This window comes from Schistocerca piceifrons, chromosome 7, assembly GCF_021461385.2.
Source record: "Schistocerca piceifrons isolate TAMUIC-IGC-003096 chromosome 7, iqSchPice1.1, whole genome shotgun sequence".
NCBI classification, from domain to species: domain Eukaryota; kingdom Metazoa; phylum Arthropoda; class Insecta; order Orthoptera; family Acrididae; genus Schistocerca; species Schistocerca piceifrons.
The window spans coordinates 102,912,486-102,933,337 of NC_060144.1; the positions used below are offsets into that span (position 1 = coordinate 102,912,486).

The following is a 20,852-nucleotide window of genomic DNA, read 5'->3' on the forward strand; positions in this document are numbered from 1 at the left end:
CTTATGAATATTGTACGTTGTTGCACCATTTTGCAGTGCTGAACTGTTTTTCCAGGTCGACAAATAGTATGAATGTGTCTTTAGTGTTTTTTAAAAGTCTTGCTTCTGTTATCAAACACAGTGTCAGAACTGCTTCTCTGGTACCTTACAGTTTTGAAAGTCAAATTGATTATCATCTAACAGATTGTGTCTTCTGTGTACTATTCTTGTCAGCAACTTGGATGCACGGTCTGTTGAGCTGATTCTGTGATAGTTCCTGCACTTCTGTGGCCTTGCTGTTATCGGGATTGTGTGGATGATATTTTTCCAAAAGTCTGATAGCATGTCTCCAGTCTCATAAGATTCTACATGCCAACTGAGATTGTACTTTAGTTGCCACTTCCCCTTTAGAAATTCTGAAGGAACATTATCTATGCCTTCAGCTTTAATTGATAGCAAGTCTTCCAAAGATCTATTAAATTCTGACTCTAATACTGGATCCCCTCTGTCTTCCATATTGACTCCTGTTTCTTCATCAGTCACACCTTCAGAAAGTGCTCCCTCTCTTAGAGGTATTCAGTGTACTCTTTACACCTGTCTATTCTCTCCTTTCCACTTAATGGTGAAATTCGCATTGCATTTTTAATGTTGATGCCTGAGCTTTTAATTTCACCAAAGGTTGTTTTAACTTTTATTTATGCTGAATTAACCTTCTGACTACCGTTTCGTTTTCAATTTTTTCACGTTGCTTACATACCATCATTCAGCTCAACACTGCATTGTGGCTAGGACCAGACCACCAAAAAAGAGGTTTAGGTAAGGACATGTCTTGCCTTTCTGCGAGTTGAGAGGAAATTGGGGTTGGTTATGCTGGGAAACTAACAACCCGCACCAACTGGCCTGATCTGGTAGGCCGTGCTCCAATCAAAAGGAGAATCTGGATACAACTGGTGACCTTCTATTGCAGGGCCTGCTGAAGAAGCAGTTTGCACTGAGACAATTTCAAATGATTATAAGACTCTCGTCGAACGATTGGTCTAGTTGGCTGTTTAACTGAGAAAGACTGTTTCCTGACGGTCAAATTCAGGATCTAGACTTTCTGAAAGGCAAATAATGCATCCACATTAGAATGCTGAGCAGAAGTGTTATAATAAGTGAAATATTGAAAATTCACCAAATAGAAAGTCCATTTATTGAGGCAATGTGCTGTATGCTCTGAGGTAATTTATCCTTAGGTCCAAAAACTGACACATGCAGTTTATGGTAAGTGATGAGATAAAATGTGTGACCATACAAAAAAATGTTAAGTTTATGGACATAAGAATGCTGGCCAACACTTCTTTTTTGATCTGGAAGTGCTGGGATTAGCCAGATCTTGCATCTGGGTCTTCCATAGGGATATGATCCCTGTGACAAGTAGTTGGGATGGACTAGCGCACTGTGGATATTGGGTGGGCAATACAACACCCTTTAGGAGGGGTGGGAAGGATCTTGGGTAGGCAGGAAGATGAAGGCTGTGTTTTAGTTGTTCCAACCAGGATGGTACTGAGTGACAAAATGGATACTCCTTTGTCGCTGTTTCTTTAGTGTCATGGGGGGGATTGTGCATGTGAGGGGAAATGTGATGGGAGATCTGCTCATGGGCCATGGTTGGGGAGTAGTGCCTGTCTGTGAAGGCCCTGTGAGACCCTCAGCATACTGGGCATGGGCGTTATTGTCATTGCGGATACACTGTCCCCAGGTGACCAGGCTGTATGAGTGATTTTTTGGTCCGTAAGGGATGACAGCTGTCAGAATTCAGGTACTATTGGTGGTTGGTGGCTTTAATGTGGATAGAGATCTACTTTCCTTCTCCCAATTCTTGCAGTGGGGAAACACCTCTTTGGTATCAATCCCTCAAATCAAAGTTAATCTAATCCCAACATTAAACCCTATGTCTCCCAGTTCATATCACCAGCCGTCCCGCCCATTCTCCATCTCTTGGGCGAGGATACGTTCCTGGGTGTGATTTCCACCATGCACTGTGCAGTGTTACTTTTTGCGGAGACCACGACCGTGGACTTCCTTGCACCTAATATACAGCACGGTAGCCAGTCCGTTGTGGTGGGGCCACCATGTACCCTGTTGGTTGTAGCCCCCTGACAACACAGGGATCGCTCTGCTGATACCTGCACCGTTAACTACCCATGTATGCCAAGGAGTAGATGCCTATCTCTCTGGGGCTTCGGGACTCCCGGCAATGGCCATCCTGCCAGGTGGCCCTTGCTGAGGCTGGGTGGTGTCTGTGGGGAGGGCCCTTGGTGGCTTCATAGGTGACATCAGGGCAGATGACCCGCTATGAAGCATGGTACATCATCTCTTGCTGGTGGCCAGCCGCCAGCAGTCTCTAAGCATTCTTGGGCTCAATTCAGCGCTCAGAAATACAATCCCAAATTGTTCCCCTCCCTGGCCACACCGTGGGAGGAACATAAGGCTCAGGATGGCAGTGACACTTATTCGCCCCAGTTCCTGGTTTGTACGACAGCTGATGGGGAGTCTTTCATGTCAACAAAGCCTCAATTCTTCATAGAGCATTTAGAGAATGAGTTTGGGGAGGTGGAGGGCTTGTCCAAAGTGCACTCTGGGTCAGTATTGATAAAAACGACATCCTCTGCCCAGTCACGAAGGTTACTTGCTCGTGACAAGTTGGGCGATGTTTCAGTTACCATCACACCTCATAATAGTTTAAATATGGTCCAGGGTATTATTTTACATAGGGACCTTCTTTTGCAGTCTGATGATGAGTTGTGCACCGATTTAGAGCGTTGTGGTGTTCATTTCATCCGGCGCGTTCATCGGGGTCCAAAGGATAATCAGATTGCTACTGGTGCCTTCATTTTGGCCTTCGAGGGTGATACATTACCGGAGAAGGTCAAGGTGATGGTCTACCGCTGTGATGTCAAGCCCTATATTCCTCCCCCGATGCGGTGCTTTAAGTGCTGGAAGTTCGGGCATATGTCTTCTTGCTGTACTTCCAGCCTCACACGTCGAGATTGCGGTCGCCCATCACATCCCTATACTCCATGTGCCCCACCTCCCATCTGTGTCAACTGCAGAGAGCATCATTCACCTTGCTCTCCAGACTGCAGGATCTTAAAGAAAGAGCGGAAAGTCATGGAATATAAGACTCTGGACCAACTGGCCTATACTGAGACTAAGAGGAAATATGAGCGACTCCATCCTGTGCAAATGACTTCCTCATATGCCACCGCTACGACAACCGTGATAGACCCATCAGTTCAACGAATTCCTGTTGGCTCACCGAGCCGTACAACTCCACATGCCCCCTTGCCCATGGGGGGTACTACCCACCCTGCTGCTCCTGCGCTACCTACCTCAGGCAAGCCAGAGAAGTGTCCAACTTCTTTGGCTCTTCTTGCTCACAAGGGGTCTCTTGGGACCCTCCCTTCCCAAGTTTCCACAAGTGGGAAGGATGATGCCTGCCAGTGGCATAAGTGCCCACAAGCAGCTGGTCGTAGGGCTTCGCGATCCTCCTCCGTCCTGGAGACTGAATCGGTGAAGCGCTCCCAGCCAGTGAAACCCAAGGAGCAGTGAGAAAAGTCCAAGAAGAAGACCTCTAAGACAAAGGAACTTGCGGTGGCACCCACCCCACCACAACCTGCAAGCTCTGCGTCTGAGGGCGAGGTAGAGATTCTGGCGACCACTGAGGACCTAGGTCTCGCCGGACTCTCAGACACAATGGATGTCACTCACACAGGTACCCTTTCAGCGGCAGCAGGTGACCCAGCAGTGTAATCTGCCTCCTTGGTCCCTTCGTGCCTTTCTCGGCCATGGAAAATGTCATCTTCCAGTGGAACTGGAGCGGTTTTTCCCACCATCTTGCTGAGCTCCGACAGCTTCTCAGCCTTCACGCTATCCTCTGCATTTCTCTTCAGGAAACTTGGTTTCTGGTGATGCGAACCCCCCGCCCTCTGTGGCTATTGGGGTTATTATAGGAACCGGGTAGCTTATGAGAGGGTATGGTGGTGTCTGCATCTACGTCCTTCACTCCCTTCACAGCGAGTCAGTCCCTCTACAAACACCTTTAGAGGCTGTCACTGTTCGGGTGTGGATGCCTCAGGCTGTTACTGTTTGCAGTCTGTATCTTCCACCGGATGGTGATGTCTCGCAGCATGACCTGGCTGCGCTGATAGCCCAATTGCTGCCACCTTTTCTGTTACTGGGTGACTTCAATGCCCATAACCCTCTGTGAGGTGGATCAGTGGCAACAGGCCGAGGCAGCATCGTTGAGCAACTATCGGCACTGTTCGACCTTTCTCTTTTAAATAATGGTGCTTTCACACATTTCAGTGTGGTGCATGGCACATACTAGGCCATCGACCTTTCGATCTGCAGTCCTAGCCTATTACCATCTGTCCAATGGAGTGTGCATGACGACTTGTGCGGTAGTGACCACTTTCCGATCTTTCTGTCACTGCCACAGCATCACTCTTCTGGGCACCCCTGCAGATGGGCTATGAATAAGGCTGACTGGGACTTGTTCACCTCCATTGCCACTATTGAGCCTCTTTCCAATGACACCATTGATGTGGTGGTTCACTCAGTCACCACCGGCATCGTAACTTCCGCAGCACCTGCCATTCCCTGTTCTTCTGGGTTCCCTCGGTGGAGGACTGTGCCTAGGTGGTTGCTCGAGATTGCTGAGGTGATTAAAGATTGCAGGCGGGCACTCCAGCATCACAAGCGGCATCCCTCATTGGAACACCTCATCACCTTTAAACGGCTCCGTGTGCGAGCCCACTGCCTCATTCACCTATGCAAGCAGGAGTGCTGGGAAAGGTATGTCTCCACCATTGGCCTCCGTACCTCTCCATTGCAGGTTTGGGCCAAGATTGGTTGACTCTATGGCTATCAGATCCCTGTCAGTGTACCTGCACTTTCACTGAATGGAGCAGTCTGTACTGACTCTGACACAATTGCAAACCGCTTAGCAGAGCATTTTGCTCAGAGTTCCACTTCTGCGAATTACCCACTGGCCTTCCTCTCCCTGAAAGGGCGGTTGTAACGTCAGAGCCTTTCATTTCACACGCGCCACCCGTACAATGCTCCGTTCAGTGAGTGGAAAGTCCAAAGTCTCCTAGCTGCTTGTCCTGATACAGCTCCCGGGCCAGATCACATCCACTGTCAGATGCTCAAACACCTCTCGGTGGACTGCCAGTGATGCCTCCTAGACCTTTTCGACCGTATCTGGGTCGAGGGTGAGTTCCCGTCGCAGTGGCGGGAGAGCGTCATAATCCCCGTGTTGAAACCTGGCAAGAACCCACTGGAGGTGGACAGTTACCGCCCCATTAGCCTCACTAACGTTCTTTGCCAGTTGTTTGAACACATGGTGAGCCAGAGGCTGAGTTGGCTACTTGAGTCTCGCGACCTTCTGGCTCCGTCTCAGGATGGGTTCTGCAAGGGCCGTTCAGCCGCTGATAATCTGGTGTGCCTGGAGTCTGCCATCCGTATGGCCTTTGCTCGCTGTCAGCACCTGGTCGCCATCTGTTTTGACATGCGGAAGGCATACGATACGATGTGGCGGCATCACATCCTCTCTACGCTTCATGGTTGGGGTCTTCGGGGTCCATTCCCGATTTTCATACAAAATTTTCTGTCGCTTCATTCCTTCCATGTGCAAGTTGCGGCCTCCCACAGTTCCTCCCAAGTTCAGGAGAATGGGGTACCACAGGGATCTGTCTTAAGTGTCTCCTTCTTTTTGATTACAATTAAAAGGCTCGCTGCGGTGGTGAGAACGTCTGTCTCATCTTCCTTGTATGCTGACGACTTCTGCCTATACTATAGCTCCACTGGCATTGCAGCTGCTGAATGGCAGCTGCAGGGTGCTATCCAAAATGCGCAGTCTAGAGCTGTAGTGCATGGCTTCCAGTTGTTGGCTGCCAAGACTTGTGTTATGCATTTCTGCTGGCGACACACTGTTCACCCTGGGCCATGGCTTTATCTTGACGGTGAACCACTTGCTGTGGTGGAGACGCACCAGCTTTTGGGATTGGTATTCGATACCCGGTTGACTTGGCTGCCTCATATTCAGCAGCTTAAACAAACGTGCTGGTGGCATCTTAATGCTCTTCGTTGCTTGAGTCACACCAGCTGTGGTGCCGATCGGTCTACCCTTCTACGGCTGTACCAGGCGTTAATTCAGTCCCATCTAGATTATGGGAGCCTGGCTTACGGTTCGGCATCCCTTTCCGCATTGCAGTTGCTGGACCCCATCCTTCACAGCGGGGTCCGTCTCGCCACTGCAGCTTTCTGGACAAGCCCTGTCAACAGCATACTCGTGGAGGCAGGTGTCCCTCCATTGTGGTTCTGGCACCAACGATTACTGGCCGCTTATGCTACACACATTTGTAGCTTGCCCAGGCATCCCAATTATCGTCTCTTGTTCCCTCAGTCGGTCATCCATCTTCGAGAACGGCGGCCCTGGTCAGAGTGTACGATCGCGGTTTGCATCAGAGCTCTTCTCTCTGGGCCTGAGGTTTTCTGTCTTCCACCTCTTTTCTGAGCCCCTCTGAGTTTACCCCCATGGTGTGCGCCCCGCCCGTACCTTCAGCTCGATTTGGCACAGGGCCCGAAGGACTCAGTCCCTCCTGAGGCCCTCCGCCGCTGCTTTCTTTCAATCCGTGCCGCGTTTCGAGGCTCTGACGTTGTCTATACTGATGGTTTGATGGTTGCTGGTCGTGTCGGTTATGCTCTTACTCTAGGGGATCATTATCAACAACACTCATCGCCGGCTGGCTGCAGTGCTGAGCTGGTCGCCATCTCACGTGCCCTAGAGTATATCTGCTCCTGCTCAGGTGAGTCCTTCGTTATCTGTAGTGACTCCCTGAGTGGTTTACGGGCTATTGACCAGTGTTTCCCTCGCTCTCGTCTGGTGATGGCTATCCAGGAGTCCCTCCATACTCTTGCCTGTTGCGGCCGTTCTGTGGTCTTTGTGTGATCCCCGGGTCATGTAGGCATCCCGGGAAATTAACGTGTTGACACACTGGCCAAACAGACTGTCGGTGCACCAGCCTTGGAGATTGGCCTTTTGGAGAGTGACCTCAGGTCAGTTCTGCGACAGAAGGTACTTCGCATGTGGGGTGAAGAATGGCACACCCTGCCTTCACCCAACAAACTTCGGGACATCAAGGAGGCTACTGGTGCATGGCGCTCCTCCTTGTAGGTCTCTCGCAATGACTCAGTTTCCTCTGCCGGCTGTGCATTGGCCACACCTGGATAACGCACAGCTATTTATTGCACCACGAGGACCCACCTTTATGTCGCTGCGGGTCAGCTTTGACTGTGATCCACATCTTGTTGGACTGCCCGCTTTTAACTCCGCTCAGGCAGACGTTCGCACTGCCTGATACGGTTCCTGCACTTTTATCAGATGACGCTGCGGTGGCAGATTTAGTTTTGAGTTTTATTCGTGCAGGGGGTTTTTATCACTTGATCTAAGTGTTTGTCCGTTTTTCTTTGTGTTGAGTCTGGCCTTTGGCCTACGATTTTAGACTGGGGTTTTTAGTGTGTCTCTTGATGGTTGGCTTTCCTCTTTCCCCCCCCCCCCCCCCCAAAATGGTCGGCTAACCACTGTCACATTCGGTGTGATTTTAATTCCTTTTGTCTAGTCTCTGTGTGTGTCTTTCTTGTCCAGTGTTGACTCTTGTCATCTCCATTGTTTGTTTTTATTCCTTGTGGGGATTTCAAGTTCTCGGAATAAGGGGCCGATGGCCCTAGTAGTATGGTCCCTTCAGTCCCACAAACCAACCATGGTCCATCCAAAACTATCTTGGTCCCATCTTAATCCTTTCCTTTTCCACTCCCCATTCTGCCCCCCCCCCCCCTCCCCCCACCACCCTGTTCCACAACCTCCTTATGCTGCACCTGATGGCAGTCACATCACGACTCCTTCTAGTCCCTGCATGTTCTGCCAGACAGCATTCTTCTCTGCCCCCACCCATTCCCTGCTATCCCTTCCCCTTCCCTATTCTCTCCAGATTGCTGCTTCTGTTGTGCATGATAGTTGCATTTTGATCTGAGCTGCTGGAGATGGCAGTCATGTGGAGATGTGAGGTGTACTTGCTTGAGTGAACGAATGTGTGTGTGTTCCCTTTTCTGAAGAAGGCTTTGGCCAAAAGCTAAATGTGTTACAGTCTTTTTGTTGTGTTTGTCTGCAACTCATTGTGCCATCATTACTGTGGGGAGCAATCTAGCTTTTTCATTATATTGTACATACGAATATAGCCTATGTCCATCCAAATATTTATAGGAGTAATGTGTAAAAATTGGAAGTAAAACAGTGAAAAACTTTTTCCAGTTTTTTGGTAATATATAGATTTTGCACGTTTAGTAGAGTATCATGTAAAAATTTGAAGTAAATTTGTCAAGAACTTTTCAAAGTTTTTGGTAGCATTTCCCCCTGTATAAAGTGTATTCTGTAAAAATTTGAAGCAGATTAGACAAAAACTTTTTGAGATTTTTTGTGAACAATGTCTTATCTTTATATAGTAATAGAGATTGAAATAAATTTCACTTATTTGTATTGTCTTACTTTTCACTCTATTATATTTAATCCAGTGCTTAATTTTTCACAATCACTTTATACTTTTATTGAATACTCTTTTTAGTTTTAATACTACTGTTTTGAGGAAATCAAATGAAATCAAGCTTCAGCATTTACATGTTGGTTGGTGGTGAGAAGTCAATGAGTGATCTTTAGACACTTGTGAACAACAACAACAGCATGAAGAAAGTGAAATATGCTCTTTTGTTGTTTCAGTGTCTATTGCCTAAGATACTGGGTGTTACAATTAATAAAACGTTCCAGACTATTAAGCCATGGTGAAACTGATTTCACAATTAAACCCAACATTTCATTGCCATGTGTGGAGTACATTTTCGAGGGGCATCGTAGCTTCTTTTAGTGTCCAATTCACACCCAGGCTTGCTACTGACTGCAGCAAAATTCCTTTTACCCATGTTTCTACACAGTGGTGTGACATCACATGTTTTGAATACCCAAAGGCAATTGGCCATTGTCGACTGCCGTTGTCTGCTGTTGCTATCACCAGATGGTGGAAGACTGATACATGTCTTCTACAGCATTGGAATCCAGATGTCATTCAGTTTGATGCCCTCCTCCTTCTTGTTGGAAACCCTGTGATATTTTACAATTCTATACTCCCTCTGTATAGCCTTTTATGGTATTAGCTTGTGGCTCACAGTACTGGAGTCCTATCAGAATGTATGTGGTGGTCTCTTGGCTGCAAAGCATGTTCCGCAGTAGCTGATCTGTGAATCTCCCATCTTCTGCAATTACCCTTGTGTTCTTCTAGTTAGTGTTTGACCATTCTTTGCAGTGTCTTCGTACACTTTCCCACAACTACGCAGAAACGTATAAATTCCTGCTTCTTCCAGAGGTTGTCTAACATCATTGGCTAATTTTAAGTGAGCTTGTGTCTTCCTGGTGGGTTTGTAGCTTACTGTGATGTTCCATTTTTCAAGATTTTTTCTGTGCGGTCAGTAATATCCTTAATGAAAGGCAGGAAAACTTTAGATTTCACCGGCACTTGTGCATCACTATGATTTCGGTGTGGTCTTAACACTCCTTTTTACCTCAGGAGATGAATAACCGCTCCTGAACAATGCATTGCAGAGATGTTTTAATTCTGCATCAAGCAGCTCTGGTTCGCAGCTGTTCCTTGCTGTAACCACCAATGTTTTTTCAATGCCTTGCTTTTGTTATGGGCAGTGGTTCGAATCCTAGTGTATGTAATGGTCTGTTTAAGTGGGTTTACAGTAAACAGTGTGGCCATCTTCTTTCTTGAAAACTAGCACAAGAAGAAAATTTAATTTTCCACCTGCTTCCTCTCCCATGGTAAACTGAATCTTTGCATTGATACCACTGAGATGTTTGTGAAAACAGCTTAGTTCATCTCTGCCATGCTCCTACAAAACAAATGTATCAGCCATGTACTGGTACAAAATATCTTGTTTCTTGTTGGCAGTTTCCAATACCAGTCTCAAATTTTTCCATAATTCAATGTGATTGGGCTTAAGGGGCTTCCCATAGCCACGCCATCTGTCTGTTCATAGAACTCATTGCTCCATTTGAAATACGTTGTTGTGAGACAATATTACACAGTTCACCAATATTGTGAGGAAAAATTCAATTCAGCTGTTGCAATGCCTCATTGAGTGGAACCACAGTAAATAGGGATACTACATCAATACTATCTAACATGTCCTCGGCTGAACCACTATGCTATTTAATTTGCTGATCAGATGTGCCGAATTCTTGATATGTGAGTGTCATCAGCCTAGATATGGTCATAATAATGTTGTCAAGAACTGGCACTCGAATAGCTGAGTAAAACAGCACTCACTGTAGGTATTAGAGAAACATGTTATTTGTGTAGATGTGGCAACCCATAAAGCCTTGGTGGTAGTACACTTGAATTGAACAGACTTTTCTGAACACTGTTCTATACATGACTTTTTATCAACTGTGTAACAGTTCAAAGAACTTTGTCATTGGGGTCTTTACTTAGTTTCCTGCATGCAGATTAATGAATCTTACTATGTCAGTTGCTCAATTTAAACAACAGTCACTTTTCCCTGGCAGTGGGAAGAATTATAATACTATTGTCCACATTCCAGCATTTTATGACATTCCTCTCACTCACAATTAAATTACTTTTTGGAGGCTTTGTACAAGCCAATATACTAACAGCGTCTATATGAATTTCTTCAGCTGTAATCGTGTCCTCACTATGACCCAACTCGTGGGCTAGTGGCAAAATTTCAACCCCTGGTAAGTGCAGAGCTCTCAAAATCAGATAGTGAATGTCCAGATAAATTGAGGATTAAGTGATTATGCAGTTCGAATAGGGCAAAGTGGATTGTCAAACGGATGGAAGAGGCCTTACTATGAGAGCAGATTCAACAGAGCTGCTGAGATCTGATAAGCACACACTGTAACGTCTCTTCATATTGCTATCAGTGATAAACTGTGTATTGGTGACTGGGAATGAATTAACAGACGGTTGCACGATACTGTTATGAAGCATATGTTGACAAAGTCTAGTACATAGAAGAAGATATTTGATAATTTGTAGCCTAAGCTAACAATCTGACATTTAGATGCTTCACACACAGTTATAAATATTCAGTATCTGATGCTGAGTGATCTGTTTTTCCAGGGGTGGAAATTTTGCCATTAGTCCATGAGTTATGCCCACAGAAGAAATAATAGCCAGTGTAGAAGCAGGCATTTCATAGTTTGTGGACATGGTTACAACTAAAGGAATCTGTGTAGAAGCCTAAGAGTATTGGCTCATACAAAGTCTCCAAAAAGTGATTTGACTGTGGTTGTGAGGAATGCCATAAAGCATCTGAATGAGGACAATAGTATTATTTTCTCTGCTAGCAAGGAAGATGAGATGGTTGTTTTGAATGTGACCAACTATCATAGTAAGATCCACAAACATATAGGAAAGTGAGGAAAGACCCTATTGACAAAGTTCTTAGAACTGTTATGTGGTTGATAAAAAAATTCCCCTATTGGACAGAGTGTTAAGAAAAGTCTGTTCGGTTCACTTGCACTACCACCAAGACTTTATGGGTTGCTGAAGGTGCACAAAGAACATGTTCCTCTAGGACCCATAATGTTGCAACAGCTAAATCGGATTTTTCCTCCCAATATTCCTAAACCGTTTAAATATTGCTTCACAACCTCGTATTACAAGTGGAACAATGAGTTCTGTGAGCAGACAGATGGCGTGGCTATGGGGAGCCACTTAAGCCTGATCATAGTGAATTTCTTTACGGAAAAATTTGAGAAGCTGGCATTGGAAACTGCCAACAAGAAACAAGATATTTTGTTCCGGTACAGGGATGATACATTTGTTTTGTGGAGGCATGGCAGAGAGGAACTAAGCTGTTTTCACAAACATCTCAGTGGGATCAATGCAGATTCACTTTATCATGGGGGAGGAAGCAGCTGGACGATTAAATTTTCTTGATGTGCTAGTTTTCAAGAAAGAAGATGGTAGCTTAGGCCACACGGTCTACCAAAAACTCACTTACACAGACCGTTAAATACACTGGGATTCAAACCTCCACCCACAGCAAAAGCAAGGTATTAAGAAAACGTTGGTTAGAGCAAGGAACATTTGCGAACCAGAGCTGCTTGATGCAGAATTAAAACATCTCACAAATCGATTGCTCAAGAACGGTTATTCGTCTGCTGAGGTGAAAGGAGCATTAAGACCACCGTGCAGAAATCATAGTGATGCACAAGCGCCTCTGAAAGTGAAAGTTTTCCTGCCTTTTCATTAAGGATGTTAGTGACTGCACAGTAAAAATCTTGAAAAAGTAGAACATTGTGTTAATCTACAAACCCACCCAGAAGATAAAATATCACTTAAAATTGGCAAAGGAAGCTCACTAGCTCCTGGAATAATCAGAAGTTTATAGGTTTCCATGTAGTTGTTGGAAGATGTACATGGGTACTAAAAGAAGAACGGTCAAAAAATGACTAGAAGAGCACAAGGGCAATTGCAGAAGAGGGGAGACTGACAGATCAGCTGTTGTGGATCATGCTTTACAGCCAGGAGACCACCACAGTCATTTTGATGGGACTCAAGTACTGGAAGCTACAACCAGCTACAGTGAATGGCTATACAGAGAGGACAAAGAGATTGTGAAGCACTCCAGGAATTTCTGTAGTAAGGAGGATAGCATGATACTGTATGACGTCTGGATTCCGGTGATGTAGAAGTTGTGTACCAGTCTTCAACCATGGGGTGATAGCAACAGCCAACGATGACAGTCAACAGTGGCCAGTTGCGTGTGGATATTCAAAATATGTGATGTCACGCCACTGTGCAAAGGCACCCAGAAACGGAATTTTGTTGCAGTCAGTAGCGAGTCAGGGTGTGAATCAGATATTAAAAGAAACTACAATGCCTCTTGAAACTGTCCTCCACAGATGGGGATGAAGCTTTGGGTTTACTGTGAAAATCATTTGACCACGACATAATAGCCCAGAACATCTTATTAATTGTGACATTTCCTGGTGTGTAAGTGTATGTAGTAAATGTTGTTGTAGCAGCAAGTGAAGAGGCCATTCTGAAGGTGTTTAACTATGTATTTAAAACTGTTTGTAGTCTACCAAATGAAACAAGTGTGTAAATAAGAAGTTGGAGAACAAACAAATTTTTGACAATGGAAAGTCGAGGTAGGAATATCAACAGTATTATGAAAAGGATAGATTGCTACTCACCCTAAAGATGTGCTGAGTTGCAGACAGGCAGAACAAAAAGGCTGTTATACATTTAGCTTTCAGCCAAAGCCTTCTTCTGCCTGGAGCAGGTGGAGATGGCTGTCATGTGTGTGTGAAGTGTGCTTTCTTGTGTGAATGTGTGTGTTCCTTTTCTGAAGAAGGATTTCGCTGAAAGCTAAATGTGTAATAGTTTTGTTGTTGTGCTTATCTGCAACTCAACATGTCGTCTTTACTGTGAGTAGCATTCTATCCTTTTCATAACATTGTAAATAAATTTTTAAGATTACTTTCAGATGAAAAGTATTTTGACACAAACAAAATCATGATCTTGGTAATTGCAATGCTTCTACTGATTTTCTGTGAAAAGGAAGCTACTAGATATAAAAATAAGATGTTTATATATCTTATTTTTACCCTTATTTGTGAAGTAAATTTTTTAAAAATAATATTTCTTCCTACACACTGAGTCAATCACTGAAGGAAAGGTGTTAACCGGCATACTATTGTGCTTAGTAATTGTAGTTATTGGTTGATGATTTCAAGCATACCAGTACTTGATCCTTAAATCAGATAATGTACAGGTAATTTGAAAATTTCAGAACAGTAGAAAATTTTTCATACAGTCTCTGTAGCAGCTTCTTTTCCTTTTTTACGTGCCTGAAACTGTATTGTTCTTATTACCTTATATGCCTGAGTTCTACATGTGTTATTGTTTTAAAATCAATGGAATGTAAGATATAGCAAATCTAGTGGTTTCCCTCTACATGCAACACTGTACGCTGTAAAAAATGTCACGTCGCACCACGGCCTGGTGGATATCTTTCATTGGGTGCCACTTTGGTGACTTGTGTGTCCTTAAAACCATTGGCACTCAGTTTTCCCCAGAATGGTCACCCATGCAAATACTAGCCACACCCAAAGTTGATTACCTTCGGTGGCTGGGCAGGAACTGGCGTTACCAACATGGCAAAGCCACTGGCATTTTACTCGCTTAAGTCCCCTTCCCCTTCTTTTACTCCTATCTCTTTCTCCCTTCCATCATTTTATAGGTTGATGTATTTTATCTTCAACTTGCAGATTATACTGTCTAACTCCCATTTTGTGAGAATTAATATTGTGTATCAATTAGTTATTTTTTACTGTTAATTTTTAGATTTAAACTTTCATTTACATGTCTTTTCTTTTTTTAAAGGACAAAGTGAAACAACTCTTTACATTCAGAGACCATTATTTTGAGAACCATTCTATAGATGATGCATCACGGAAGAATAAAGATGTAACTGACAAAATGAAAGAAACAGTAAATATACTTGAAAGGCTGAAAGGTATGTTTAAGAAATATCTCATCTATTAACATTCACTCATTTATTATTGCATCAGCAGAACCAGCTAAAAGACATAGACAGGTGGTTACTGATGACTATACTCTGCAATACTGAACACAAAAAATAGCAAAAACTAAGGACAGTATTGATTAAAAACAGGAACTATAGACACCTATAGAGCAGTTTGACTCCACTTCATGTTTATATTTTCATTTTTTCCTTTCCAATTTAGGATAATTTTTCTTTGTCTGTGCTCTCTCTCTTGTTTCTCCTTTTTCATTGAGTTTTTATGCCTTTTTCTTATTTTTTCTTTTTCTCAAAATATGCTTTTCAGTTTGCTTGACAGAGCAAAGATATTGAATCCTTGTTTCTCTTAAATTTTCTTTTTGGTGCACTTGGCTATTCTAGAATTTATTTGTGTGGAGAACCATGCATTTGCAGTTTCTCATCCATGTTGGATTTGCAAGAATACCTGAGTCCACATTTGTTCACTTCACCTGAAGGCTTTCATTTATTTCTGTCTGGCAATGGATGGGAGCAGCCTCATCATCATCATCATCATCATCATCACTTATTGCTTTGTTATCCTTCCCACCAATAGTTGTTCTTCATTGTTGGTAAGTATGGGAGATGATCTCATTGAAGATTCCCTAGACAAAATTTCTAAGTAAAATAAAAAAAAAAATAGTATTGTGCATTGGCACAAATAGTAACTAGTATATAAATATGACAATGATTGGCACCATATGTGGCTGTTAGGTCCTCCATTCAACAACTGTTAAATATAATATCAGGTTTACCAAAAAAGGATCATCGGTAAATAATTAGTAGTGAAGTAATGTATCACTTAGTTGAAGGTAGGGGGTAATGTAAAAAATTTACGCAGCTACTGAAAATGCTTTATTTTGAAACCCAGCTGTTGGCACCCCACAGTTATGTGACACTTGTATTTCTGAAGCTTTTTTTCCTGCAGGTTACATTCCAAAGTCTTCAGAAAAACTGCCCCAAAGAGTAACAAAATTTATATAAAAATGATACAAGAGAAAGGAAAAGTTTACTTTTTATTTATTGAGTCCTTTGATCATATGTAGTACAGTGTACAGAATGATATTGGACTTAGGGTATTACTAAGTTCAAAATGATACATATTTAAATAATCATTTTTCAACATGTTACCAATTTCAATAGTTGTAGTTCTTACAATGATACAATGTTACAAATTTCAGTAGCTTTAGTTCTTAACAGTTATTCTGGTCCAAGTATTCCATTATTGAGTAGAAACAGTGGTACTGTAGATATTCTCTGACAGATCTTTCAAAAGCACTAATATTTTGTAAGCATTTTATACTATTTGATAGTCTATTATAGTGTTTAATACCCAGATAGCATGTACCTTTCTGATACAGACTGGTACTGGCTGGGGGTACATGCAAGTTATATTTTATCTGAGTATTATAATCATGTATATCTTTGTTTTTTAAAGTATTATCATCATTTCCAATCATATACTTTTTTACGTACATTAGTGTGTCGACAATAAACATACACAGTAGAGGTAGTATATTGAGTGCTTTAAATGTTGGTTTGCAGGACTGTCGAGCACCACTCCCTGTCATAATCCTAATGGCTCTTTTTTGTATTCTGAAAATCCCTTGAGCTGCTGGGGAATTTCCCCAGAATATGAGTCCATGCTTGAGATGGGCATTGAAGTACGCATAATAGGCACGCAATAGTGCCTGTTCATTTATGCATCGTTTGAGAACCCTAAGTAGATAACAGCCCATGCTCAGCTTGGCATTAATTTGTTCTATGTGTTTGCCCCATTTTAAGTCTCTTTGTATCGAGATGCCGAGAAATTTTGTGGCCTCATCATTTGCAATAGGGTGTTGATTGATTTTTGTTTCTGGATATATCAATGTGGTGTTTTGGTGGTTATGGAAATTTAAGGCTACTGTTTTGTTATAGTTTATTATCAACTGATTTTCTGCTGTCCAATTACTTAGATGTTTTGTAACTGTGTTTACTTCTTCTTGTATATCTTCATTTTTTGCTGCTTTTACCAGTATCATTGTGCCGTCAGCAAACAGTATTACTTTGTGGGAATCAATATGTATATCCAAATCATTGATATATCTAAAAACGAAGATGATGTGAATTACCAAACGAAAGTGCTGGCACGTCGATAGACACACAAATAAACACAAATATACACACAAAATTCTAGCTTTTGCAACCAACGGTTGCTTCGTCAGGAAAGAGGCAAGGAGAGGGAAAGACGAAAGGATGTGGGTTTTAAGGGAGAGGGTAAGGAGTCATTCCAATCCCGGGAGCGGAAAGACTTCCCTACCCTCTGGCTCCTACCCTTGTAACCGCCCCGGTGTAAAACCTGTCCCATGCACCCTTCCACCACCATCTACTCCAGTCATGTAACCCGGAAGGTGTACACGATCAAAGGCAGAGCCATGTGTGAAAGCACCCACATGATTTACCAACTGACCTGCCTACACTGTGACGCATTCTATGTGGGAATGACCAGCAACAAACTGTCCATTCGCATGAATGGACACAGGCAGACAGCGTTTGTTGGTAATGAGGATCACCCTGTGGCTAAACATGCCTTGGTGCACAGCCAGCACATCTTGGCACAGTGTTACACCGTCCGGCTTATCTGGATACTTCCCATTAACACCAATCTATCCGAACTCTGGAGATGGGAACTTGCTCTTCAATATATCCTCTCTTCCCGTTATCCACCAGGCCTCAATCTCCGCTAATTTCAAGTTGCCGCCACTCATACCTCACCTGTCATTCAACAACATCTTTGCCTCTGCACTTCCGCCTCGACTGACATCTCTGCCCAAACTCTTTCTTTGAATATGTCTGCTTTTTTTTTTTGTGTGTGTGTGTGTGTGTGTGTGTGTGTGTGTGTGTGTGTGTGTGTGGGTGGGGGGGGGGGGGCGCGAGTGTATACCCGTCCTTTTTTCCCCCTAAGGTAAGTCTTTCCGCTCCCGGGATTGGAATGACTCCTTACCCTCTCCCTTAAAACCCACATCCTTTCGTCTTTCCCTCTCCTTCCCTGTTTCCTGACGAAGCAACCGTTGGTTGCGAAAGCTAGGATTTTGTGTGTATTTGTGTTTGTTTGTTTGTTTGTGTGTCTATCGACGTGCCAGCGCTTTCGTTTGGTAAGTCACATCATCTTTGTTTGTAGATATATTTTTCCCACGTGGAATGTTTCCCTCTATTATATTCAAATCATTGATATATAACAAGAAAAGTAGGGGTCCCATTATCGACCCTTGCGGTACCCCGTAAGTGATTGGGCTTTCTGATGATACATATTCTGTGATTATTCGTGTTTTATCATCTATATATCTGATGGATACTTTTTGTTTACGGTCACTGAGAAATGAACGAATCCAATCATTTGCCAACCCCCTAATTCCATAGTGCTCTAGCTTCTTCAATAGGGTTTTGTGGTTTACCATATCAAAGGCTTTGGTTAGGTCCAAAAATATACCTGTTGTTTGTCGTTTTTCATCTATTGTTTTTAATACAGTAGATATGCATACATAGATTGCTGTCTCCGTTGATTTTTTGCTTCTAAAGCCATGTTGAGTATTAGATAGCACACTATTTTTGTTTATAAACTTTAACAACTCACTACACATAATTTTTTCTATTACTTTTGAGAAACAGGATGTTAATGTAATGGGACGATAGTTTATTACTTCATCTTTGTCACCACCTTTGAAAATAGGGATGACTTTTGATGTTTTTAGTTGATCTGGAAAGATGCCTGACTCTAGGGAACAGTTGCATAGGTTGAGAACTAAGTTCCTTCAGTCTCACCTAACAAAAAGCCTTGTTCAGTTTGAGACTGTAATGTGGTGTACCAAGCAGCTGTGACATTAAATGGAAGCTTCATAGTGAACAGCTCCAGAAATGTAACAACAAGTGCACATACCACACATATCAGCAATTCCACACGTGGTTCGAAGATTTCTCTGATGTTCCCCAAATTCTTATTATATGGTTATGTGCGTGCCAACAATCATGTACAACCAAGCGAGGTGACGCAGTGGTTAGCACACTGGACTTGCATTTGGGAGGACGACGGTTCAATCCCACATCTGGTATCCTGATTTAGGTTTTCTGTGATTTCTCTAAATTGCTTCAGGCAAATGCCGGGATGGTTCCTTCGAAAGGGCACGGCCGACTTCCTTCCCCATCCTTCCCTAATCCGATGAGACCAATGACCTCACAGTTTGGTCTCTTCCCCCAAATAACCCAATCCAAACCCACCAACAATCATGTAGTTAAACCTTTTAGCCTTTGGTGTTATGAGTATAATATAAAGTAACAATATTTTTCTACTATACTTCACAGGTTGTTAGGGTTTAGTTAAATGTTCATCTGTGGAACAGAAGGAGTTGTCTGGAAGAAAAGATTTCAGATTAAATTTAAAATTTATTGTGTACCTTCCAGACATTTTATGTTATTGGGCTAATGATCAAAGAGTTTTATGAGTGTGTAGTGAGCTCCTTTGTGAACCACTGACAGCTTTAGTAATGCGTACTGAAGGTATGTTTTTCATATTATGTTATTGACTGGTGGTATTACTAGTCTTCTCCTGAAATCAAAATTGGTGTGACATTTAGAGCCAAGAGCTATTACCGTATAACACGAGAGTTACTGAATGCAAGACAAAAAGATGTGCAAGAGGTTCATGTTAGTTATGATAAGTTTTGTAACTCCACAACCCAGTCTTTGGTCAGAAAATTATTAGTCATTAATGAAAGTAAGGAGAAGTAGCATGGAAGCGCCATAGATTATTACGTCGACAGCTGTGGGCTGGTAACAGCCAGTCTGGTGACATGTGAATCACAACAACAGACATGACAGTGGATTGTGAAGCAAGGATAGCCGAGCTCATTGGTAAATGGCACCGCACAGTGGTAACTGTGTAGCAATTGTGGTAGTAACATCAAACCCGGGTGAGTTTGTTGTTATGGTGACAGGACTGGGCACCAGGTTTTAGTGAAACAAATGGACACCAGAGGCATATAAATAAGTCCAGATTTTGAGGAAGGAATGACTTGGCATTGCCGAAAGTCAGCAGCACTGCTACAATACCACAGCTATGCTGGACAGCGAGATGACTGGGTACCACCAGCAGCTACTGGGTTTGAGACCAGGCTGCGCCTACCACCAGCACGAAGTCCTTCGTGGGACTTACTGCACAATCCAGCTGACCTACCACCTGTGCCTGCTGCCACTGACGCTGAGTTCCTGGTGAGACATGGTGCCACAGCGCAAGTCACTGCCCGACTCCTGTCCCGGGGCAGCGAGTCGAGTCCCGCGCCCTGCAGTCTGCACACACCACCACCACGGCTGCAGGCAGAGCCGAGGGGCCATTCCCCGAGCGGAACGGCACAGCGACAAAACTGTTAGTGCCGCTGACATCAACAGCTGTGGCCTCCAAAGGCTGCCAGTCTCAGCAGTGCAGGATGCTAGCTCAGCAGCTACGAGTGGAAGCTGCCGCCTGTTCATCAGCACCAGCCAGGGGCAACAGGGAGATGCTTACCTGCCTCTCTATGTCATGTGTCAAAATCAATGGAAGTTTGTTTTAACTGTTAGCAGTGTTTGCCCTGGCCCCCACAATCTGTCACTACCACTCTGACATCCCCCAGCATACTACAGAGTGGAGTTATAAGTTGGATTTTCAAGCCCGTCTCCACACTGTTTCCTGATACCAGGAGCAGCAAACAATGCCTACAGCTGCCACCCGTGGGTGAACAAGATGACTCGACTGTGGCATGGAAACAGTTTGTCGAACATGTTCATGTGAATGAGGCTGTTTTGTTCTTTTGTGGTGACAATTGTGACAAGTCAGGGGTTTTGTCACGGGTTGTGTTGTACTTGTAAGTTCAGTGGGTGACAGGTGAACGCAAATGATATTTTTGAGGAGGCACAAATATAAATCTTATTTTTCACCTGGTCAGTATCTGAAATATGGGTGTCATGAGGAAGAGATATGGCTCATTTTATAGTAGTACATAAGCTGTTAACCTGGAGTAAGGATTCAGTAGCTGTTGCTAAGTCATTGTTTCGGTGTACAAGAATAACAATAATGAGTATAAGCAGCCACTCATGTGAGAATGATTAAGTTGTGTGAGGAGTAATATGTAAGTGTTACAGTTATATGTTGTCATGATATTGTTTGT

The 20,852-nt window shown here is 43.5% G+C and overlaps 1 protein-coding gene across 1 annotated transcript in view; it reads left to right on the forward strand.

Moving 5' to 3' along the window:
- LOC124804847 (tetratricopeptide repeat protein 5-like) overlaps positions 1 to 20,852 on the forward strand; it is a 140,745-nt gene that overhangs the window by 13,066 nt on the left and 106,827 nt on the right. The window contains exon 2 of the mRNA XM_047265198.1: positions 14,496 to 14,628. Within this exon, the coding sequence (XP_047121154.1) occupies positions 14,496 to 14,628 (133 nt within the window). The remainder of the gene's footprint in view (positions 1 to 14,495; positions 14,629 to 20,852) is intronic.